Below are 25,143 nucleotides of genomic sequence, written 5' to 3'. Positions count from 1 at the left end.
TGTCTGTGTTCACTAGCTCTTTTATGTTAAAACCTGCCAGTACAAATGACACAATGACAATGTTTTGACACATTTTTAACCAATGAAACATACAATAATGAAACAATAAAGATGGACATTGCCCCCCTTGTGACATAAGCCGTGGGTTTGTGAATTTCCACTAAGGACACCCTTTAGCATTTGGCCATCTCCATCCTGATCTTTTTGGTCAGAAGTGACCATATATGGACAAGATGGTTGAACTGGACAGCTTTACTAAAACGCTAATCAGACTAAAATACTCCTCTTTGAGGGGAACTATAAATTCAGCTACAGAAGGACCATCAGCAAAGTGATCAGTAGACTGACTCTAGTAAACAACACCACAATGACATGTGGGGAAAATCTATATATTTTGAATTTCACAAGAGCAATTGATATTTGACATGCCTCTTTATGGGACAATAACAATATTCTGTTTATTGCAGCTTCATACTCTATAATGCATCATCTTGCATAGGCACAAAACATGGCAAATGTGTTTATCACTGGGTGAAATGAACACAACAGACTCTCACCGCTGCAGCCAGTTGTTCGCTGTGGGCCAGCATCTCCTGCAGGGCTCGGACAGAGAGACACTGGGCCAGGAAAAAGCCACAAACAGACAAGTCCGGGGGAACATTCTGGTAGAAAAACAAAGGCAACATACCGTGTTACTCAGATAGCAACACGGCAACTAATGGGAAAAGAGCACAACAAACTGGGTATTGGGAGAAAAAGGGATAAACATGGGGAAGATTCACATAATAACAAAAGGTGCGCAATATATACGTATGTCAGTGTAAATCACCATATGGTAAAAACAGGGAAAGAAACATCTAGGCCATTTAGAAACAATGTTCTCCCAAAAATTTAAATCCAAATTAAAATGAAACAACAATACTTTGACATGATTTTTCCTGGGTTTGAATATACAGAACATACAGCATTTCTTTCAATCACTTTTTACGTCACAACAACAAACAAACGGAATTATCTGGCAATGCTGAAGGACGGTGCCGAGGTGCTCACTGAGGTGGAGCTCTCTACCTTGCAGTTGGACGTGTGCTCAAGCCTGCAAAGTCTGCTGCCAAATCCTTCTGCAGCAAGACAGAGCTTTAAATGCTCCCCTTGGGTGGTGAAGGTACTCTGTAAAACCACCTCATCTCCCTGGGAAAAAAAAGACACACAGAAGTTATCATTTTTCCATTTAGCTTTTTAAGACACCGTCAACAAACCATAAAAACATCTAACGAACGTGTGTGTGGGTTGTATTTCACGCCCGTCACACTGGTATGACTTTCCAAACGGCAAGAAATGGTCTTGTCCCATTGAAACTAGATGTGCAGTAGATTTAAGTCACTTCACATTAATCTTATCTTCATTCAAATGCCACAGGGACCATGTCAAACTAATTAGGTGTCTCTATCTATTTAAGGAACTACCAAAAAAGACAACAGATGACCAGGAATACCAACACCTCTCTGTACCCAGGCTGCAAACCTCCATATTGGGAAGCTACAGCCCTATCTGACCCCTGATTCACCCCTTTCCACTCTTCATATCAGCAGTGCTCTGCAATCAGTCGAACACACCAATGCTGAGGCACTGAGGGCCACTCTGATGCCTAAAGTACTCAGCTCCTCCATAGTTTATGTGGCAAGTAAAAATACACAATGCCACAGGATTTAATCCAAATGTAAAAAGTCCTGACGGATGTAGCAGGCTTTCACATGTCTTAGGATGAGTTTAAGACTGATGCTGTACATTTCGATCGATGTATTTCATGATTTGTTGTTGTTAAAATGAAAATCAGCCACCTTGACCCAAAAAAAGATGACTCCCTCTAAAGATCGCAACTTTTTTAAAATCAATTTTTTTGTACACACATCAGGGAGCAACGTTATTTCAAGCCATATACTTAATTAAAGTATGTGTCTCCTAAATGCATCATGAGACAAGATTTGTCAGGATCCGGTGGCGTCCTGCCACAGCTGAGCCCAAGGGAAGCCCTGCATTTACTGAAATAAAGCATGGCAGGCATTTAATGGATTGATCTCGAAATTGATTTGCTCCCATCTAACTATTTGCACCCCTGATTAAGTGGTCCTGTCTCATTTGCATACCAGTCACCATCCTGTGCCTGGCTCATATCAGAGGGCAGAGATTACAAGCTGTGAGAGGACCATTTATAACTAGGAAGCAATGATAGCGTCGCTAAAAGATGAGAAAAGCCATCTGGAGGTCTTTCTTCACTTTCAGTAACTAAAAAAAGTGATTGCCAAGATAGCCAAGTCAACTACAGGGAACCGCATGCAGAGTTAAATTAGGCAGCATTTGTTATGTTTTTGTTTTTTATACTCATAGCTGGATACAATGTTGTCATTTAAATTATAAAGAAAAACAGGAAATGTACTATTTTAATCTGACAGCACTAGAAATTCATTAAGGTTCACTTATCTCTAAATAAACTATCTTTGTTATTTTAAAGTTAAATTTCACTGCAACATAGGTCAAATTATAAACTTGATCATGGAGTTGAACACTTTGATGAGCAATTTTTTTGTTACTTCAGAGACAATGCAAAAAACATCAAAACTTTATTAAACTGTTTTAAATCAAATTACATGTCAACTCACTTATTTTCTTTCTGAGATTAATAATAACAACAGTTTACATCTCAAAGAGTTGTTTAAATTATCTTACTTAATATAACGGCTTAATTAATAGCTTGACTAAATATTAGCTGTTAAATTTAGTTTGAAACGTGTCTGACTCACCGTTCGTAAAAAGTGGAATTCATCGTCGCCCTCTCCAGTGTCACTCATTGTTTCTAACAAACTAGCCACATTTGACAAGCTGTCACGTCTCTTCTGAGGATATGGAAATGGGTTTGAGGAGAAGGAGCAAGAAGATGCACGGCCTTCGGTGTGTGGGCGGAGTCGACGTTGAGCCATTGAGAGAAACCAGAGCATATATCGACGCCATTTTGTTTTTAACAACTCCTGTTGAAGAACAGCTGATGTAGCATGTAGCATTTTAGCCCATATAATTACACAGAATATCAACAGATTGCATTTGCTTTACTTGATGAAGGTTATTAAACTTAAACATTTATTTCATCTAAACTGCATTTTCCGTCTGGATTATTTTCTATTAATCCATGACAATAATCCATGCACAAAATACAAATAGGCTATAGGCCTACCTACCATATGTTGGGTAAATATTTTTTTTTTGTCTTGAGACTAAATTTGAACCTAATGTTGAAAAAGTTGTTCCAAAACAAAATAGCTCCTGAGCACCCCAAAAATGTAATTTGTCCCTTGTCCAAACATTACAACAAAAATGGATGTCAAATAGGCTATAGCTGTTAAAATTACTTAAGTCACTTTGCCATTAAATTTTTTTTTATATATGCCTTTTAGAATAGTTAGAAAATATATTAATTAACATCATATTTCAAACAACAGTATTTTTTAACTGTAAGGATATGTTTTTAACTTAATGGGATTTATTGTTCAGGTTTTGGAGGAGCTTATTAAGATATCTTGTACCTTTGATATTTAAGCTTGACCAATCTAATTATCTTTGACTGTTTATCATTTATCTTAAATACATAACAGTATTCCTTTCAAATAAAGCGTCAATTTATTTTACATTGTTGAAGCCTGAATTATCCTCCAATTCTGCCATGACCCATAAACATTCCCTCCTGATTATTTCCTCTGCTGACTAAGATGACAGCAGATTTGTGACAAAAAAATCAACTTTATTGACTCGAGTTTTAAATCTATCACTCTTTGTGGACGGCATTTAGCCAAGGAAAGTGGTATGGTTAGTGTAGAGAATTCTGGAAATTTCCTTACTCTATATGCACAATGATGTGCACACAGGGCAGATGCGACTTTCACAGAACTGAGCAAAGTAGCTCAGATCAAGAGACATACACAGGGAGAGTAACTACAACATGTGCTGTTTCCACTTTTATACCTTCACATAGGAAATAGTTGCTTTTTGCTGTGTTAAGGTTTGAAATATCTTACATATAGCATTTAATGAGTCCCTAATTGTCTGTCTTTAGATATCTACATTTTTAAGACTTTAACAGCGTGGTTGCTATTCATTTTTTAAATTTAACCACTTCAGATACATTTATTTTGTCAAACGCTGATCTGATGCTGAACTAGAGTTTACTTTATAAATCTGAACTCAGATGTATAAGTGGTTTAGGTAGATATTTGAAAATTGTATTTCTTAAAATAAGTTCCTTAAGGAGAAGCTCCGTTTTGTCTGTAGACCACACCACAATCTCTCACTTTCTTCGATCTGCTTTCCCAGTGTTCTTCTGTCTCTTCCTGTGCCAACATTATCACTAAAGCCCATCAAATGTGGCTTATTTAGCTGAAATAATTACAGGCACAGGAAAGGGCAATGAGGAATCCCAGACTCTGGGTTTCACAAGAAATTAATTATCTGTGCTTAATTGATTGGAATTACTACCAATTGCACGCTGTGCTAATGCTCCATAACCAGTACCTAATGCATTATTCTTCCCAGAAAACATTTTTGAAATGATGTGGTGAATATCCTGAGATGGCAGATCCAATAAATGATTTTTCCAGGGATATTCATCATCCATTTTGACCATTAAGCCCTGATTAGTGCATTTCTCATTGTCGCAATGAAGTAAAAATTTGTGATTAATTGCTAAATTCATCTAAATACAAAAAAATTAAAAATTGAAATAGACATATTTCCATGTAATTGTTGAACCTATTGTAGCACTGCTGTCTTTGCTGGCTGTAAGAAGCATACCACGAGAAAAAGATTACACTTCTTCACAAAATACAGCAGAATTTAATGGCTTATACCATATTTTTTCAATAGATGATCCCCACCATCCTGCTTATTTGACTTTTCCTCTGTACCTCTGTTGCACCAAAATTCACCAAAACACCAAAATGTCCACTCCTCAAGACATCCTTTGATGTTTTACTTTAAATGACCTGTTCTGTAATTATTTTTTCCGTGATAAGTCAACTGTAAATTAGTCCTATATACATTTCAAGTGTTGTTGGAGGATTTTTTTCCCCAAAACTGTGCTAAAGAAGAAAACAATCATTCAAATTCATCAAATTTTATTTTTTCTTTCCATCCAACAATGACATGTGACACGTTACCATAATCACATTGCACATCTCACTTTTAGAAGAATTGACCACTTTAATTTTGGTCTCTGAACTCAAACAGAATTCATGTAATACAATCAGAGAATGTACTACATGTGAACACATTTTCTAATAAAACTCTACTGATTTGCTATTCTTATACACACTTCTGATGCAAGTCGGGATTGTAAGTTGCTCTTCACTGATGGCCCATGCATTAGAATATCCAGCTTGTACAGGTGTAATAAGTTCTAGAAATCTGGCATCTAATTAGCTTCCATTGTGACAGGGGAATTATGGCTTTACATGCTTTCCAACATTGTGACAAATTGAAAAGGATAGACATAATTAAAGCAATAATTTAGGCTGAAAAAATGGGTTGAATTTGTCAGTTTATTGAATTAATCAATTACCCTGATGTACAAATTTATCAAACTGGTTTATAATGGAGCCAAATTGTTTCTTTAAGTTGCCCAGTGCTGTATTCTGCTCACAAAATACAACTAATCAAAGTTTTCATTAAAAATGAGATGTCGAAATCACTGTTTGTTAGTTGCAGTAAAAGAGATTCTTTAAGGTGAATTTTATTTGTTTTTTTCAATAATAGCCTCACAAAGTTTCTTTAATCAGAAAATAAATTGCAACTAATTGTAAAAAGTTGTGAAATGAGTAAATGAGTGTGTCCTGGCATGGTTTTATCATTACTATCATTACTAATACTGTATATTCAAAAACTCTAATTGTGTATGAAAATTCTTCAGCATTTTTATAACATGAAGAAACTGAAAGGAAACTATGCCAAAACTAGTGTATGTTCATTCAAGTATGTGATATTCTAACACAAGGACTTTACAAGTGTCAACAAGGAAAACTGGGAGACAAAAGTTTAAATGTTTAGTCGGCACCCTTCTTTAAAAGGAATACAACAGCAAGATGAATAATTACGTTTATACACAATCCATCAATTTGGAAGCCAGAATTCTAAAAGCAGCAACATAATAAGTTCTTACATATTAATCAAGGAATGCTATAGTTTGCATGTCATATGAGTAATTAAACATATGCATTACAGACCAGAGGTGTCATACAAATCCTTGCATTACCTAAAATTATGACAAAGCACGGGATGACTTCTTTTGTGTCTATCACTGCTCACTATAGAAAACAAGAAATGGAAAGAGGAATTTGACCTCCTTTGTTCTATTTGATTTTTATTTTCTACTATTGTATTGCTTTTTGGCCTTTACTTGTGTATTTTCTAGACACATGTAAGCACTTGTGCATTTGTTGCTGCCAGAGTAGCATTCGACTTAAATTTCTCCAAATATGAATATGGTACAAAAGACTAAACAATCTTCTGTGCTTTCTGCCTTTAAAGCACTGTAAACATTTACTTTTGCATTCATGTGGTTTCCCTCTGTTGATACTCCATATCTTTGCCCTTTTGGGAGCCCACTGTTTATTGATGGATAGCAGTGAGTCTGAAACTGCTTTTGCAAACTCTAATCCACTTTAAGCAGTTCAAATGCCTTATCAGATTTTTTTTCCAAAACAAAGGCACTAAGTGGAAACATGAAAACAATACAGGATATTAGAGGCAAAAATAGGACTACTTTCCTCAACTGTTAAAGCATGAAACACCATAATCTTACTGGTGTGAGTTTTATCAATTTGTACTTTTTTATTGCAGAATAATTTCCGTCCAATTATCTATATTATTTAATTTGATTGAGCAATTTCACCTTTTACACACAAGGACACAAAGAGTACCAAGAAATATGACACTGCTCGGTATGACAAAATATTGCATCAAAAGAAGAAAAAACTGTCAATGAATGCTTTAATTGCATTGAACATGTTTGATCCAATGTGCGTTATAGATTACTTCATTTCATAGACATATGGACAGCAGGCAGGGTGGGGGTGATGATGCAGGGGAAAGGTTATGGTCTGTAGATGAGAGGTTTTCTGGTCAGGTTAAAGGTCGCTCTCTCCATAGAGGGCAGTGGAGAAGGCAGTGTAGTCTAGTGCTCCTGGTGGTGCTCCAGAGCCAGCGTAAGGTGGCATCCTCATGATGCAATACTCTGCTTGTTCAGGAGGAAGCTCTCTCCTAAGCTCATCCACAAGTATGTAGGGCTGTGGTGGTAACAAGAAAACTGTATTCAGTATTCATCAAAATACTTCCCTTTTTCCATTTTGTGCTCGTGAACAAGATAGATCATAAAAGAACATGGCAAATACTTGGAAATAATAGGTAGACTAAAATAGCATTGGCTTAAAATATCGGCCCATATGTCCGCAAGCCGCAGTAGCCGAAATGCATGCACTTACCTTATCAGTTGCCAGGATACGGAAGGATGCCACAACCTGCTCAGCGGTGTCTGTATCAGCAGTCTCTCTGGTCATAAAGTCAATGAAAGACTGGAAGGAGACAATTCCAGTACCATTTGGGTCTACCAGAATCATTATACGGGCAAACTCCACCTCTCCCTAAGACAGATGTGATTGGAGAATGAGAATATGTGCATGCATGTACAGCAAATACCCTCAAACACCTAGTGTTAAATATCATACCAAGTCATAACCCATGGAGATGAGACAGGCTCTGAAGTCATCCGTTTCCATTGCTCCATTCTTCTTCTACAATCAGATGCCAAATTTCAAGTACAAGAAGGAAACGTTGAGTCAGAAAAGATTACAGTGAAAGACATCCAGAGCATTTGTCAGCTATATTTTAGGACTAAATCCTACAGGTTTTTGCCACATCCAGTTATTTTCTTGTTTCTCAAATAAAATGCTGCCAAAACTCTAGATGCAAAGCACCTGCTGTATGTTCAAATAGATATCATCAAGAAGCATTCTTTCTACTTTAAGCACCAAATGTATATTTTACAGTGTTATAAGGATATTAAAGGTGTAAAATTCCATGCAGAATGACATCTGCCAGCATATTATATGAAATTTTGGGTTTGAGCACACACTTGAAAATACAACAGGGTACACAGAGTCTGTATACAAATATATTCTTATCAGTACACAGCAATATGTTGCATGATTTTGACTGAAAATTATTATTTTTTGGGTGAATTATCAAGGCTGTTACACCAGCAAGGTGGAGCAGAGCCGCTGGAATAACAACAGCATCCATCATTGCGGTTCACACTCCACAGCACAATTGCAGCTAGTGTTAAAAAAATCAGTTTTTTTGCAATAACTTGTGATGCCCAAGGTAGAAGTGTTGAATATTCATTCATCCTCTCAATCAGGAATTACTTTTCAGGTCAGATGCAGAACAGTGCAAATGCTTGGTGTGCATTAGGATTTAAAACACACAAAGACCACATGGCTGATCTCGCTGCTTTTAATCCAGCAGTGTCTATTGGTGTTAAAAAGACACCAAAAGGCTCTTGTGACATGAAATGTTGGTAAGCTGTACCCTGTCAAAGTGGTTGAAAGAAGATCTGAACTCTTTCATCTGCTGCTGGCTGATGCCCTTGGCATCTCGGGTCAGGATCTGGGTCTCGATCTCATTGATGGTTCGGGCAATGGTTGTGAGGAGAAGCTCCCATCCAACACGGATGTGCTGTTGATGATGTGACAGAGCATATTGAGAAGGCAACTGTGGACCAGCTGACTTCATGCTGAATACATATAAAACCTAATCTGATAAATTTATCTATACAATATATTTGTAATTTCTAACTTCTTCCAGAACAGTGCATGTATGTTAGAGCTGCATGCAACTCCTGTTCACCTAAATATGCATAGCAACACTGTTCTCTACTGTCCTGTACCTCCATGGTGTAGTTTGTGTGTTTGTTGTCAAACACAAGTGATTCTTGGATTAGCTGGTGGTCTCCCTCCAACTTGTCAATGTTGGGTTTGTAAGCAACAATGACATGCTCAAATTGCTTAAGCTGGGTCATCTGGTCCTCCAGTGTGCCTCCAATCTCCAAGGAGCAGTGCCCAATTTCCTGTCAGAATAACACAAAAGGGTCAACTGAATTTTAGGAGCGATTTAGATCTTAAGATGCCTGTCTAAAGGTCTGATGCTTTGCTCCCTGATAATGGTATTTACTTGAAGCTGACAAATTTCTGACAAGATATACAGAACAATTATATATTTAGTTAATGAACTTTGCATAACATAGAACACTATAATCTGAAAAGTCACCATGACTACATCTCTATTTTGAATAACAAAATATTATTGACCAAAATATTATGAAATTATAAAATATTCAGAAATATATTATATGTAAATTGGATGTTAAATTTCTATATAACCAAAACCTCCATTCTTGCTTGAATCCAGGGTCCAATGAGATTAGCCTGGGCGGCAAACTGTCGCCTCAGCCTTTCATGGGCATGCTGGCGAGCCATTTCTTCCTGGAGGGCTCCATCTCTCTGTGGAACCAGCTTCTTCACCTAAAATGAAACACAAACACAGAGGGTTGGATATTATTGCTAAGCTGACTCTCCCAAACAAAGTCTGAGGCATTAAACAAAATTATACTTGTATATTTTGATTATTACACTTAAACCTTACTGACTTTGTAATAAAATGTTAGAGCCCTTATTGACTTTATCATCAAAACTGCTCTCCATGTTTCAAAGTTAATGGATTTTAATGGACAGAAACAATCTAAATGCCTACATATTGCATGTTTGTGCAAATGAGTTTTAAAAGCGTAGCTACCTTCTCCCACTTGTTGAGAAGTTCTTCTGTTGTAATGGTGCTGTAGGGGTTGTTAATGTTGGCCTTGATCCCATAGCTCTGGGAAATTTTCTGCACTTCATTGTGGATTCCCAAGATGGCCTGTCTCTCTGCATCTGCCTCAGGCAGAGTGGCTTTGAACTGCTCATGAGCTGCGATTAGACTCTGGAAGAGAAAGTGGGTTGAAAGGTTGTTACCTGGACTCAGCAGTAATTTAACAAAATTATACTATAATCTCAATTTTCAGGGGTAGTACTGTAAGCTTACCTGGACCTCTTCAATAGTATGAACTATGAACATATCCTGCAGATCCTCCATGGCTCCTTCCATCCAGTTGTTGAAAGGAGCTGACCTCTTGGCAAACTCTAGGAACAACTGATCAATAGTCTCCAGCAACTTCTCTGTGCGCTGAGAAGTTTAAAAAAATATATATATAAATATATGAAACATTACCTAACAAAGTCCTCATACATCTGAAATAAACATCCCCTGACCTGTTTTACAGAATAAAGCCATAATGCATCACATTACCTTAGCCATGTTAACCCCCCCCCCCAAAACTCTGGTTGTTCTGCCAGAGGCCTTGCCCACAGGCATGAGTATAATGTGGAGCAGACAGTCAGACCCCTGTCACTGTCAATCAGTCTTAATCCTTGGCACTTTTCCCAAGCCCTCACACATTTGCAAGTCTGGACTGACCATCAAGGACCAGAAGAAGTGGCTAGTGGGCTTTGCATCAGTCACTTCCCGGACAAAGCAGCATCTGCCCCCAATATGTGTTAGGGATTTTAAAGGGAGCCATGTCTTTAGTCTTCATGCTGAGAGAGCCAAATACATGTTGAGTTTTGGCATGCAAGGTTTGGAGAAAAAAATAAATTTAGGATTTGAGTGTTATGAACAAAGATGTGAGTCACCTGCCTGCTCGATACCCGTCAAGCTCTTTGATCATGCTAACCTCCAATGACTCTCTCCTCTTCTGAGTCAAAGTTCCTAACTTGTCCCAAGAGTCACAGATGCTCTGGCAGCGTTGGTTCACTGAAGCAATATCATGGTAATCCAGTTCACTGGAAAAATAAGCAAACCATTTTAGCTTTTGACATGAACATGTGGCCAAGCTATCAGCTCTGACACCTGCCAGAATAAAGGGTTTAAGGCATCCTCATTAGAACTTTCAAGTCAAGAAACAAAACCAGAGAAGTGTTCAGTTAACTTTTTATTGAACTTAAGAGCAAGCAAAAGACAGTAAACGGCAAGAATTACTGGAGCCACTTTTCCCTTTCAAGTTGTTTGACAAAACTAGAATCCTGCAAGTCCCTTTCCTTGCTGCCAGTCAATGGGTGCCTGGGTCTGAATGGGGTCAACGTTGCCTGAAGTTGAAGAGTGGTACGTATCATAACCAATTTCGGTGGCATGATCTTTGCTGGACTCGTAGTCAGACTGAAAATGGGTCACTTTGCCATGAGGAAGCTGACCAGTCAAGAAGAGGTAGAACATGTTGGGTAGAACAGGTCCATACGAGGGCCCTGGCGGCATGGAGCCAGCTGTGAAAGAACCTTGCACCTGACCTGGGGCAAATGGAACTGGAATAGGACTGTCATCTTCAGTTTCATGCTCAAAATTTCCATGTTCATAGAGGGAGGAAGAGGCAAGCAACTCGCCACCCTTATAAATAGATGGAGGGAATGGTAGCGGAATCATAGAGTCCAGTACCTGCTGAGTTTCACTGTTTGAGTTACCCTGGTCCAAGCCTCCTTGAAAGCGAGGAAGGTCACCTCGCTGATGGACAGGTGAGACATTAATAGGTCCAACTTGATTACCAGACTCCAACTGAGCAGATGTAGGGCCCGCCACTGGTACTGCACCAAGCAGAGAACTGGAAGCTGGAGTATAGACTACAGGATTCTCTTTACCAACCATCCAGGAGTCACGTGAGTAGAAAGAATCAGGCAGAGTTTGCGGGGAACTATAGGCCATCCATGAAGGACCTTGTGGATTGGAGGGAGGAATAGGAAATCCTCTTTTGGGAGGCTTGGTAAGCCATGAGTTGGTAGAGCCTTCTGGGTTAAGAGGAAAAGGCAGCTCTTTTTGAAGACCGTCAACAAGCCATGACACTGCAGGACCATCTGGATTAAGAGGCTTGTCTGGCAGGGCTTTCCGTTGGGGTCTAGCAACCACCCATGACACCTTATTATCAGCTAGTTTGTTAGGCCTAGGAGAAATGGCTGGATAGGGAGCATTTGGGAGACTAGCATTCACTATCATGCTGGATCTGCCTTGATCAGGATTGTGCTGGTTCCAACCTATTGGAAGAGGGGAAACAGTCAAGGTAGCACTTAGAGACAGTGGTAACACTGAATAAGAAGTCCAGCACATTAAAACCTGAGGAAAGAGAACTTACCTTTAGCAGGATAACAATAGACATTCCAGCCTAACAAAGAAATGAGGATCAACTGGCTAGAAAAGGAAGACAGCGTGGTCAAAATGTTAAAATGAGGAAACAATGAATGACAGAGCCAGTGATTACACAACCTAGCCCCCTGACCCACCTTGCAAACCCCCACGATGCCATTGTTCTTGTCAGCTGATTCACTTCCTTCCACCCACAGAGTGCCGGTTAAATATGAAACAGGAAACACTCAGCGACCAACCCAAGATTAGGAAGTTAACGACTGACAGGTGTCTATCATTGACAGCTGATTGAAAACTCCAGCAAGTGTGTCAATCACACCTCTCACCTTTCTTCTTAGAAATTCAATTCAGTGACAGGCAATTACATAAAAATATTTTTATAAATAAACACACTTCTTTCTACAGTGGTTTTGTGGTCGTTCTTTTTTATCCTCCGTTGTATAAAATGTGAATGCACAAAATGTGAGATGTTTTTGGACCAAAGAACTGTAGCATTCTGGTGGTGAAAGCTGTTAATGGTCATGTGTGGAATTTGGTCAGTCAAACGATGCTCTAAAAGCGATACAGTGGGTACAGCCAATTAACACTTAAAATAATATTGACAAGGACGAAAGAGAAACCAAGACTGCATCAGTTTACTTTGCTTTCCCTGTCCTGGTCTCGACATAACTATAAGCATCTGCTACAAGGAGTGCATACTTCAGTTCCTGTGCAATAGCAGCAATCTGCTCCACTCTGTCCTGATGGGCTGCCAAGTCACTCTCGAAGGCCTCGTGTTTTCGAAGCAATGCTCTGATTTCGATCAAGGTGGCTGTTTCGTAGTCCTTCTGGGAAAGGATCAGCTCTTTACCTGAATATCACACAGGGGAAAGGAACAATGTAACTAATAGGTTTAATCAAAACTGAGGCCTTATTTAGTCATCACAGATGTTGAGAATGTCCTGTTGCAAACCATGACCAGTTGATTGCATTGGACAGACTCTAAAATCTTTAATTACATCTCATTAGGAAGCCTAAACAAACCCCAGGGTTAAAAGAAACACTGAAAAGCAGGCTGAGAGGCAGAAATACAGATGAACGTAGATAAACAAAGACCTAATAAATCAAGATGAACAGATTAACATTAAAAATAGAGCAGTGAAAAACAGACTGACATGGATAAATAATCTAAATATACAAATAAAACTGACCACTGGCCCAGTTCTCGTGATTGGTGGCTTTTTGGCGGAACTTTTCTGCCAAGTGGTCCAGCCTCTCCAGCCTACGAATCTCTGTAAGGAGCCACTCCTCAAAGCCTTTCTCCGCTTGTTCCAGGCCCTGCCATGCACTGGTTATATCCTGTGAACACAATGAATGTAGAAAATCCCACTTTAAACTTACTCACATTAGATATTTTGAATTGTTCCTAAAAAATTTTTTTTTTTACAAACAATGATGATCAAAGTTGCAAAAAGTGTAAAAGAAAGTAAGTAAGCAAAGGCATAAAACATTCCCACATTCAAAAACACGACTCTGAATCTGTGAACCAAGGAGAGAATCTGAGCTTACAGAAACCATCTTTCCTTCAGAGGGCATAAAAGCAGGGCGATTGCTGATGCGCAACTTAGTCTGCAGGGTGTTAAAGTTAATCTCCAGCTGGCACTTCTCCTGCACTTTAGGGGGCTTGTGTTGGCGTCTATAGTCCCTGAAGTCCTCCAGCTTCCGCTGCATCTCTGCCATGGTCTTCTCTGGGGTCCGGTTCTCCAACCAGGGAGTGGTGCGGCGGATCCACTCCAACAGCTGGGTAAGACAATGACAATATGGGAAAATTCTATATTAAGGTAGACTTTGATGAATAATTTATGCTATCTGCCGATGGGTCTGCGCTTATCGCAACAATTTGGAAAAGAAAAATGTTTTTTAACCTAAATCTATGTTGGTACTTTTATTTTCAGCTTTTTACATGGATTGTAAGACACAAAAGAGGAGTATGTGCCGCTTTTATCACTTTACAAAAAGAATTTGACACTGAAAAATAAAGCTTTCATAACGAAAAGTGTCAGTGTGATATTTGTTTTTAAATAAACTTTACCTCGCTGGCCAGTCTCTCATATTCCTCCATCAGTTTCTCATTTTCTTGGTTTACACCAAGCACCTTACAGATCCTGTTGGCAGCCGTCTCTGCCTGAGACCACAGGGCAAGAGAATAATGTAATTAAATCAGCAGAGTAAGACAGCAGGACAAGCTCCCATTGATCCCTTATTATTATATCATCCAAAAACCATTATCCTCACAGCACATTTGATCAGTATGCTCTGTCAAATTCAGATTGACTGTTGGTTTTTGCACCTGACTGTGCTCTCAGAAAACATTTGTACAGTAAGTCATCTAAAGAAAACTGAATAAGTAATGAGACAGAGTCAATTTCTGTACCTGCTCGGCTCCAGCAAAAGCGTGGTAAAAGCAGGACACGTAGGTCATGATAGCTCTCTCATCAGGCTTGGGGGTGTTGATGATATCTATTGCAGAAAAAAATAAGAGAGATAAGGGAGAGAGAGAACCAAGTGACACTACAACTAACCTGAATCACAGCAGACAGAAATACAACATCTATTTAAACTAAACTTTGTTTGATTTCCAATTTGATGTGCTGTGGGTTCAATTATCTACCAAATGTCCCATTATGGTTATACTACAGATTGGAGTCGATATATAAAGATTATCAGTTGAAAAAAAAAAATGAGAAAGAATGTTTAGCTGCTGGTTATTCCTCAATAAAGGACACAACTGAAAAATCAAGTTTTTAGCAGGCAGTCTCACATCCTATACAGTACTTTAGAAAAGTCTTGAGCCATGTCTCATTTCTTTATTTATTCCCTGGAAAATGTGAAATAGGAGCAGTGATTTATTATCACAAACATCAAGCATAATTTGTACAGTTTCAATGAGCTTGAAAGTCTATATTTGGTATGAGCTCATTTATTCTTCAGCCTGAACCCTCTTAGACAAGCTTTCTTGGAATGGCTTTATTTAGTCTTCAGGAATAGTTCTCCAGGCTTCCTGAAGGACATCCCAAAGCTCTTCTTTAGATGTTGGCCATATTCTGTTCTGTTGCTCTGTAAAGATGATCCCACACTGCTTGTGATGTTGATGTCTGGGCTCTGGGGAGGATACATCCCTACATAAAACCTGTTGCCACTGATTTTCAGTTCACTTCTTGTTTTATTTGGCATACCTCCTTTTCTACCCTTTTCTCTCTGTTTCCCTTCCTTAAGAATAGAGTCTTGTGAGCTACCCTTCCAAGGAGATGAGGCTTCAGTGAAAAGTAGATGGATAAAGGTCCAGATGCACCTCTCAGGCCTTTGTCGGTTTTTTGCAAGACTTTTCCTGTTTCTTCACAAAATACGTTTCAAATAATTAAAAAAATAATTGAGATTTCAGTTTAGATTGACAATAAAATTTAGCCTGCCACTTCTTTTGTCCTTCACTTGTCTGTTTTTTAAGGACATACTGTTATCTTGGACTTTTTTGCTACCAAAGAAATAGAAATAAAACATGTGTCCTCATGAAAGGCTGCTAACACCAAAGTGTCTAAAGAACCCAAAAATTATTTTGAATCTTAATTTCCATTTAAAATTGGTTCCTTGTTAAGTTAGCTATAGCTAACTCTTAACAATCTGTAGACACAACTCAGAGTCATCCTCAGAGTTAGGTAATGTTTTCATGCTTGATTGAGCCACAGGTAAGTGATGAGTGGTTTAACAGACAAAAAACATGTTTCATCTGAAGATGGTCAGGTATGAAAATTAGTGAAAAAACTGCCACTGTCCAAAGAATAACTTTGAAAGACCCTCAGAGAAGCTAAAGAAATGTTGCTCAAGCTCGATGACAACATTAGAAGAAAGTCTAGCTCCTTGGAAGCAAATTATAAAGAAATGGGGGGTGGCTCAAGACTTGTGCACTCATATTGGGCTGGGCTACAGTTCTATCGCAGAAGACATTACCTTCTGCATCGAGCATTTTGGGAATGTCCAGGTGTTTTTCAGCTATGTCAAAAGCCAGGTTCAGGTTCCCCAGAGGATCATCCTAAAAAAAGAGAAACAAAATTTGACATCATTGCACAGCAGACTTAAAATGCCATTGAGTTGATCTCCATGCAGTTGAGGACCCCATACCGAAAGGTTTTTATACATCCACATGCACATTTGGAGGATTTCAAAGATCACGTTGACATTTTCTAGAGTCATAAGATTTAAAAGTCCAGTAAAACCAACTAAGTCTTCCGAGAAAAGGCAACTGTTAGTGGCTTTTTTTTCAAATCCAAAACATTAATAAAATATCAAACTAAAAAAATATATATTATCTAAATTCTTTGATCATTTACATATTTTGATAAAGTAATTCCTATTTCAGTCTTTAACACTTTTAAGTGATGCCTTAGGGGTGGGACTTCATGACAGAAAAGCATTCTGAATTACCTGCTATATTTACTTTACAAATTACTTATATGACTAACTTATTGCACTTGTTGATAAATCAAGTACTTTATCACTGCAGTAAATAATTAAATGCTGTATTGTACATCTTGTAATTTTATTTATTTATACAAGTGACAAATTTAATCAGATTTTCCACTCACACAAGTGACTCAAAAAACAGATACCAAAGGTTTTAACCGAGTGGGAGTGGTGCACTCAGCTTACAGCTGACATCAAACCTTTTGCTGCAAAGGGGGCCGTCAGGGAGAGCACATAGGGGTAAAAAGATCGTGCTATCATGCAGCTACTATTGTTCCAGTCCCTGTACCACTGTTCCGTAAAGATGGAGGGAAAGCCTCTACAGGACAGAGCCAGCTGCTCACAGATCCAGTGGGGGATATATAGATAGATGGATGAGTGGTAAACCAAAGCGATGGAGGAATTGAGGGATGGATGGACAGAAGAATATCCCGACCTTTCGGTGTTGGTGGGTGTGACTAGAGAGTTCTCAGCAGGCTGTAACAAGCTTTACAAATACACTCATCTGGAGCCAGACTCAACAGCTGCCTGGATCACAATGCAACTGTCTCCTGGCAGCATGAGCAGAACCGAAAAGTCGATGTGCGACTGTGTGAAAATATATGTCAAAGATAAAGACTCAGTGAGAAAAAAGGCAGTTCCTAATTAGCATTCCTAATTATGAATTTAATATAACCCTTGCAGAGACACCTAGGATTTGACTAAGAAACATCACAGTAGTCACTTCACAGACGTCTCACTGACATTTATGAGGGCCGGAAAAGCCTGTAAACGTAGGACACTGCGTGACTGCAGAGGTAAAGCTAAGCCCGAGCTCTGCAAGGACTAGTGCTCATGTTTCTGGGAATGTCCCGGGTCAAGTTCATGTCACGTCACTGAGTGGTGTGCTGAAAAGTGAGTGACTCTGTTTCCAAAACAAATAAAAACGTCACTCTTCGTAACCAGCCATGGTGTTCCCCTGCTATACATTTACAAGATAAGGACACATTTGGCGTGGGTAAAGTAAATTACACCATTTGTGACCAGCTATGCAGGCTCTCCTGAATGTACTCTTTGGCTCTCAATTTTGCTTTTCAGGCATTAATTCAATAATACCCCCATGAAACCTAACAGGTAACATTTTTATTGAGACTTGAGGAGAAGAAAAACTGTTTTATAAAGAATCACACTTGGAGGAGGAAGACTTGACACCTCAACTATTGTTGCAGCAGTCTTGGCCTTTCCATCTGGCTAAGACAGCGCCTTTTTCTAGGAGGCAAATTGTTATTTACATTCGCATTAATGTTTCCTGACAGACTTGGAGGGGCTGTCTGCGGTGCTCTCGAGCCCTGCAGCAAATAAGCAGCTCACTGAGGCCCTCGTCTGTCAATGAACAACCACTGACAATCCCGGGCATTCACTAAACCACATCGCTTCAGTTCTATACGCATACTGATATGCTGGAATATTATGTACATTTGGAATGCATGAGAAAAGTCACTTCAGGGTCAGTCAGTGAGGAGAGGCCACATACGCTCACCATTAAATCCAATCTTGTGATGGATACGGTGAGATGCGCAAAAACACACTTAAAAATAAAAGGCAGCAGTCTTTTTCATACCAATTATGAAATGCAATCTAACAGCTTTACTTAGGAATGATGAAGCATGAGGTGAGACTAAGTGAATGCGCTTGAGATAAAAATATTCTGCTGTGAGGACGAGACATCCATAAATTAGAGTAGCATTCTAACCATTAGCAAAATAACAAGCCAAAGACAGAGATGACTCCCTTTACACAGCTAATTTCTTTTAAAGCTACAATCTAAATATGTAAACAGTACCAACAGTCCCAACAAACAAATTCCAATTCAGCTGCTAGTTTGTAATCACCTCCTAATCAAACATTACATCACACATTGATTACATAGTCAAACAGGCAGGCAGGTGAGTTATTAGGATAAATAAAAGGAACGGGGTTTAAAAAAAGATGGCATACACCTCCTGCCATAAATACAAAGTTTTTTTCAGTGCTTCAAATGATCAGGTTCACAAACTTATTCCGTTTTCATCATGTGTGTCATTCAATCAAATTCACACGGTGCCAGACGTGTTAATTTGGTGGAAACCCGTGCGTTAGTGTGCTGGGGTGAAACCCCGCATACTGGTTATGAGTAAAACCACACGACACCTTGTTGAGCTTAGAGAAGTCGAGGAGGTCGGGTCTGTGCCTGTGAATCAGGGCGCAGAATGCCAGGCCGTCCTTCCAGCTTCACCAGCCAATAAGCAGAGAGAACCAACATGTCAGTTCAAAGAGGGAAGACTTCTGAAGTCCAGCTCCAACATTAACTAGAAAAGGTGCAGCCGCATTTGGTGGCAGCTTTCATCTGTGTCCTACTCAGGTCTTGATATCTGTGCTGTTTAAAGTCAGTAAAGTCATACGAGCCTAAACTATCTCTTCAACCAAAGAACAATTAAGCCTCTGAGCCTGAATTCAAGAAGCTGCACTCACCTGACATGGAAGTTTTGGACATTAACATTCCTGTAGGGGGCAGTCTTTCTCTGACACCACAGGAGAAGACCTTCCTTGGCAGATGTTTCTGATTAAACAGAGAATTCACTCAAATTCAAACACTGCTAGAATACAAGATAAAGCAATACTCTGCAATGATGTATGACGTCCAGGTGAACAAATATTCCTTTTCTTGGAAAACCGATAACCATATTTGGAAATGACATTTACTTACTTGTAAAATTTGTATATCATTATATGCAAATTTAAAATCATCTAAATCAAATTAAATACCTTTGTCAGTGATCTTCTCAACATTTTCCCTAAAAAACATTAGATAGTTTCCCTGAATATATCAAGATTTTAATGATTAAATGTGCTCATCTGTGGCACAGCTGCCCTCAGTACTGATAAGCTTTGTGTGCCTATCAGATGGTGCTATGTGTGGGATATTACTCAAGTGAGTTGTGAGTACAGAGACTGAGAAAATAAACTGTTTCACAGTTAAAACTGTCCATCTTGAACTGTATTTATTTAATCAAGAATCAGATAATAAAAAAAGCAATATTTAAATGAGAAAATTGGGATTTTTATGCTAACACACAGAATATTTTCCTTTAATTTTAAACATCCATATGTGTCACTTTTTTTTTTAAATGTTGACAGAAAGCAGATTTACATGTTCTGGATGGATTGCTTTACCTTCCACAGATATGTCCTGAATGGCGAAGCGGAGGATGATGGTCCAAATCATTCCAAGGGTCATCTTTACATTCCCATCCACAATCTCTGAAATACAAAAGAAAGCTGTTACAAAAACTTTGCAAAAGACTGAAATAAATGAAATAAAGACTATCTCAATACTGAAACCTTTATTCTTTTGAACTCGTGACGGTCTACAGAAAGTGTTCGGTTACCTTCAGCTCCGATGGAGACCAGTTTCACTCCTTTACTTGTGATGAACTCCAACGCTTTGTTGACGTTAGCAATCTTGTGAAAGCGCATCTTCCCTCTGTCTGGCTTGGGTAACCTCTCTCCTACAAACAGAATAAATGTTGAAAGACAGTCACGGAGCAAAAAAATAACTGTGAAGTGAAAACAGGAGGACTTGCTGGAAATATCCTCCTTTCGTGTGCTAACCTGAGATGACTTCCAGAAGCAGCATGAGTTTTAATCCATTCCTGAAGTCCTCCTCAATGTTTTCGATTTGAGTTCCAGCTTTCCTCAGGTGAGAGTTACACCAGGCTGTGAAGGTCTGACAGGAAAGGGATTTACACAGTTCAAATTTGACTGAATAATAGTCATACCAGTGCATGAAACTGAATGCTCAGTTCTGTTATTCTGTTATGAGCTTAAAACACAAGTCCTAAAAGAAAATAACACCTTACCTTAAAGATAACATGGATTACACTGTAAGCACGGTCAGTCTAAACTAATAAAACTGTGGGAGCTAACAGCTTAACAAGCGTTCATAACAAGACGACATACTAGAAGGATGTTAACCTCTTTGACCAGGTTAACCTTCAGTGTCACATCAGTGTCCAATTTCAACTTTTCCTATAATAGCTCCACAGCTAACACCAATCAGAACAAATGTACTCCATGTGGCATCCTGAAATACTGTAAATCAAGTTAAGACAGGATCATTATCATTCTCCTATTTTTATAGAGTCTCCCAATTGCCAGCAGCAGAGTTCACAGATGCTCAGCACTGTACAGATGAAAGCTGGGAGCCGACCAGAGCACATTCCTGCTGATATAAGGTGTTAAATTTAGACTGCTCTGCTGTGGCTCACGATAAGAGACTGAGAGGAAAAACGCCAAAACGTCACCCCATGTCAATATGAGTGAAAATGTCACATGGTTAGAGAACAAGTTTTCCTCTCACGTCACTTTCTCTCGCTATTTTACCACTTATAATATGACACTGATGGGCTACAGCCGCATGGAGATAGCTCTATCACGAAACACGTCTGCTCTTTATGCAGGGGAGGTATGACGACAGGCAGGTTAAAGAACTGATGGAATTGCCTGGTCATAAATGTTAATGTTTGATGCATGAATGCTGTTTAAATCAACGAGCTGCTCAACAGATTGTAAAGCTTTATTTACACTTCCTGGTGGCATTTTCCTTTTCAATATCTCACTTTGACACATAAACAATCAAATCTGAATGACAAGCAAGCACTTTAAGCTCAGTTGAATATGTGCCTATTGTTTATTACATAGTTATCAACAGAGAACAGTCATTCAGGAAAGGTTGGAGGCATATGCTGGCTTCACAATAGCACATTTACATTAACTTAAAATTTTATTTCATCAAACCATTTGGCCTATTTTAAGATTACTGTGTAATAAATCTGACTTCTAAAGTTGTATAAAAAATAAGCATAGAGGAACATTTTAAATGGGCAACTTTAAACTTTTCCATTTGTGTAATTTTACACTCATGGTTTTACTTAAGTGACATTAACCCTTTAATGTTGGCTATGAGAAAAACTAAACGTAATATTGTTTCTATTTTCAATTCGTTGGAACGATAATAATGAAAGAAATTGTTTGGATGTTGCCTCTTTTAAAAAGTACCAAAATGTGGCATGAAATAAACTCACTTTTCCCTTTAGACGTACAGTTTTAAACAGGTAGGGATGGTTTTCTCCCACAGATATTAATAACAAATAGTGGTTGAAACGGTTGAGCAGGACATTAGAGGATTAAACTATATTTTAGCCTTTATGCACCCAGTAGGACTGTATATGGGTGCCCAGCTCCACTCAAGCTTCTCCCTTGGGTGCTGGTGCAAAAGGGGAATATTACAGGCTTTAGAGTCAAGGCCATCGCATTCCACACTCTGAGCCCCCGGGTTGTATGTGACATTGTACTGTTGTCCTCCTTGTTAAAAAACGTGGCCTGCCAGTCCTCCAAATTGGACTCAGTCACTGTCGCAGAACACTCCTGCCCACTTTCCAAGTACCCCTACCCTCTCCAGCACTGCTGCCCGGTGACGATTAAAGCTAAAAATATTCATGAATCACATCCAGTGAGGATCAACCCCCTGTCACTGGACTGACTGATGCCTTTGGGGCCTCACTAGGTCAGAAGCTGTGTCCAGGAGGATGGAAAAAGTTAAACTAGATGCTTAACATGTTGGAAAGGCAGAGGACCATCAATGGATCTCCTCGCTTCCTCAAGCTGCTTTTATTCTGATTGAAAGTACAAAAGCGTACTCATTACTTATATTCATAAAACACAGTTCCCTGGCAGTGCAGTCTCTGGAACATGAATGGGTACCAAAGTAATATAAACCAGGTCAGGTGATTCAGGTAATAGATTGACAAAAGGTCCATATAAGCAACATTAATATCCACCGGAGGAGAGCTGCCATAAGTGTTAACAGGTTTTGAAACAAGCCTCCTGCATCACATCTTGATCAGGGAAATTTCAAAGCAACAAAGAACGGCCCTTAATGGAGCAAACAAAAACACTTTGGCAACGCTACTGCTCACGGTGAAGTCAAGCTGCAGCACAGAGCAGTGCCAAATTAAAGCACCACATTACTATTTCCAATCACTGGTGATGCTTTATCAACTCTGATCATTTTATACATCTGCTCACACAGGCAAGCACTCTCCAGTGAGCACTCTTTGATTCCAAATTATAATCAGTTTAAAAGATAAACACTGAAAATAAAGTTTTGTGTTCATGGAAGAGGGGCCTGCTATCACGTTGCTGGATCGTGTGACCAAAAATACACATATTGTCATCGCACAGGAGGTTATGGAGGGCATGGAGCTGATGGCCTCCAGAGGCGCAAAGAGCTGCAGTTTGAGGCCTATGCCAATTTTTAAAGCCCTAAAACCAATTGACAGTGTGGGGGGCCGGGGCTATATCGAGCTGAGCTGGTGCTGGCAATATTTCTGCACGGTGTCTACAAACAAAAGAATTCCGCGGCAAGGACACTGGATTAACCCTACTATAATGCCTTTTGGTCCCCAGGTTAAAATTAGATGCAGCGTCCATTCTAATCCCAAGAGCGTCATCATGTGTTAGAAGCATCTGTTGACAGCTCGCATTCCGCACGTATCAGTGGAGAGGCCGCAGTCTGGAGAGCCGCTGGAAGGCACAGCTATTGTTAGCTGGTACCCGTCGCATCCGTCCGTCAAGCCGCCCTCCCTGGACCCAGGCTGAGTCAAGTCTGCAGCACGCAGCGCAGGTGGAGTGATGCCATGCTTCAAAATAAAAGTACACGTGAGGTTTTTGATGGGTGAGGGTAGGAACCTGGAGCTTTCGAGACCTTTGGTCTGGCGATTGAAGTTTAAAAAATACTAGTTGTTTCTCAGAGCCAAGTGTATGGAGTAGATTTAAACGTGGATAATGAAAAAAAAAAGGCTCCTGGGTGCAGATGTAAAAGCCTTGTAGTGAGGATAAAGCATCCACATAGCAAGACACAAAATATCATTTGTGTTAGTGTATTTTTCAAATGTTTAGCATCACTTTATAGTCATCTCCTTTTTCTGAATATTGTTTTGTTGTTTTAATAGTTGCATTTTGTCAGTTATTCATTTTCTCATTGTGATTGTAATAACATATCTATTGTCATTCTATAATGAACTTTGGTTGGTTCACATATTTGCAATTTGTCTGGTTTGTGCAGATTAGTGGTTAAATGATATCTTCTTGAGTCACTTTATCACCTTATTTGCATCTCTTCTTGGTTATTGTCTGTCTCATCTTAGTTTGTCTCTTAGAGGCTGTTTGCATCTTATTTTTGCTATTTTGCATATTTTTTGCATCCCTTTTGAGCCATTTAGGGTCTCATTTGGTCATTTTCAATCTCTCTGGAAACTCTATGTCTCCTTCGGGTGATGTATCTCTTTCTCACTGTTCTGTGTCTCATTTTGGTCATGGTTTCTCTCATTACGGTCATATTGGTTGTTTTGTGTCTCTTCCTGGGATACATATATATGGAATAAAACCAGCAGCATCCAACTGTTTGGGTTCATTGGCCTCTTAGTAGTACCCTGTGTCTGTTGAGCAATTTATCCCCAATAGCTGCTGTAAGTTTATATTCACTATGAACTGCACAAATAGCTTTACAGATTTACAAACACACTGCTAAATACTAACTAAAAATACTAACTAAAAACTATTTTATTTCTTTGCCACACTTTATTAACTCTTTTTGGAGGTCTCTAGTGGACGTTTTATTTTGGTAAAAAAAAAAAAAAGAAGAACCACAAATACCGGAAGTTAGGTTTACTGCTGTGTGAAATTGACCAGTTTTAATAGTTGTGCGTGTAAAACTATGTTGCTCGATGCTGAGGGAAATACCTGCACGTTTTGTGTGAAAATAGGACAAATTTCTTCAGCCACACATATAATCATGACGAGCAACGACACTGGCAGAGTTTCCTCCTTTTTTCTTTGGCAGGTGTGTAAAGTTAGCAAGCTGACATAAAGTTTCATTATTTAAAGTAAAAACACATACTTTCCGTTGTTGCTGCTCCCAGGCCGGGTCCAGCAACATGTCCCTGTCCCATTCATCCTCCTGCAACATGTACTCCTCCTCGTAGCCGTTATCATAGTGCACCGATGTCTCCATCTGGGTCATCATCATCATTGTGCCGTTACTTTCTTTTCCCTCGAAACTCAAACGCGCGTTATCCTTGCAGATGTAGCTGATGAAGTGTAATGCAGAGAACGGGGTAGTTTCCTGACTTTCCTCTCTAAGATCCGCTGCTTGTTTCTCTTCTCCTACCGGTTGCCCTTGTCCTCCTAACCTGATAGACGTTTCGCCCCGGTTGCCACGGGTGAGCAAGTGACAGAACGTTAGTACTGGAC

General features: G+C 39.2%; 3 protein-coding genes across 5 annotated transcripts in view; all 3 read right to left on the bottom strand.

Annotated features, from left to right (window-relative positions):
• The window catches only part of ryr2b (ryanodine receptor 2b (cardiac)), a 58,624-nt gene extending 55,773 nt beyond the window's left edge, over window positions 1-2,851 (bottom strand). The window contains exons 1-3 of the mRNA XM_072390794.1: window positions 2,799-2,851; window positions 1,069-1,188; window positions 543-662 (exon numbers count right to left, since the gene is read on the bottom strand). Of these exons, the coding sequence (XP_072246895.1) occupies window positions 543-662; window positions 1,069-1,188; window positions 2,799-2,846 (288 nt within the window). The 5' untranslated portion in view covers window positions 2,847-2,851. The remainder of the gene's footprint in view (window positions 1-542; window positions 663-1,068; window positions 1,189-2,798) is intronic.
• A 3,219-nt stretch (window positions 2,852-6,070) lies between these two features.
• actn2b (actinin, alpha 2b) lies at window positions 6,071-25,129 on the bottom strand. Of its 3 annotated transcripts, none has more exons than XM_072390790.1 (21): window positions 24,791-25,129; window positions 20,443-20,557; window positions 20,220-20,339; window positions 20,005-20,091; window positions 19,303-19,390; window positions 18,982-19,060; window positions 16,300-16,381; window positions 14,729-14,814; window positions 14,387-14,479; window positions 13,864-14,094; window positions 13,506-13,653; window positions 13,015-13,165; window positions 10,862-10,970; window positions 10,174-10,314; window positions 9,889-10,071; window positions 9,483-9,617; window positions 8,984-9,163; window positions 8,626-8,772; window positions 7,764-7,829; window positions 7,521-7,679; window positions 6,071-7,325 (listed from the first exon to the last, which is right to left on the bottom strand). In XM_072390790.1, the coding sequence occupies exons 1-21, from the start codon at window positions 24,920-24,922 to the stop codon at window positions 7,167-7,169; spliced, it is 2,691 nt and encodes an 896-aa protein (XP_072246891.1). In that variant the 5' UTR covers window positions 24,923-25,129; the 3' UTR covers window positions 6,071-7,166. The 3 variants fall into 3 exon arrangements, with proteins under 3 accessions (XP_072246891.1, XP_072246892.1, XP_072246893.1); XM_072390791.1 differs by having other exon boundaries at window positions 10,180-10,314; XM_072390792.1 differs by lacking the exons at window positions 18,982-19,060; window positions 20,005-20,091; window positions 20,220-20,339; window positions 20,443-20,557; window positions 24,791-25,129 and having other exon boundaries at window positions 19,303-19,376.
• Window positions 10,981-13,004, bottom strand: LOC140312907 (uncharacterized). The gene is made up of 3 exons (XM_072390793.1): window positions 12,453-13,004; window positions 12,305-12,360; window positions 10,981-12,206 (listed from the first exon to the last, which is right to left on the bottom strand). Exons 1-3 carry the CDS (start codon window positions 12,473-12,475, stop codon window positions 11,203-11,205), a joined length of 1,083 nt encoding a protein of 360 aa, XP_072246894.1. The 5' UTR covers window positions 12,476-13,004; the 3' UTR covers window positions 10,981-11,202.
• Window positions 25,130-25,143: the final 14 nt, after the last annotated feature.

The sequence above is a fragment of the Leuresthes tenuis genome, unplaced genomic scaffold, assembly GCF_036924035.1.
Source record: "Leuresthes tenuis unplaced genomic scaffold, fLeuTen1.0.hap1 SCAF_8, whole genome shotgun sequence".
Lineage (NCBI taxonomy): Eukaryota > Metazoa > Chordata > Actinopteri > Atheriniformes > Atherinopsidae > Leuresthes > Leuresthes tenuis.
This window is presented reverse-complemented; position numbering and strand designations above follow the sequence as displayed.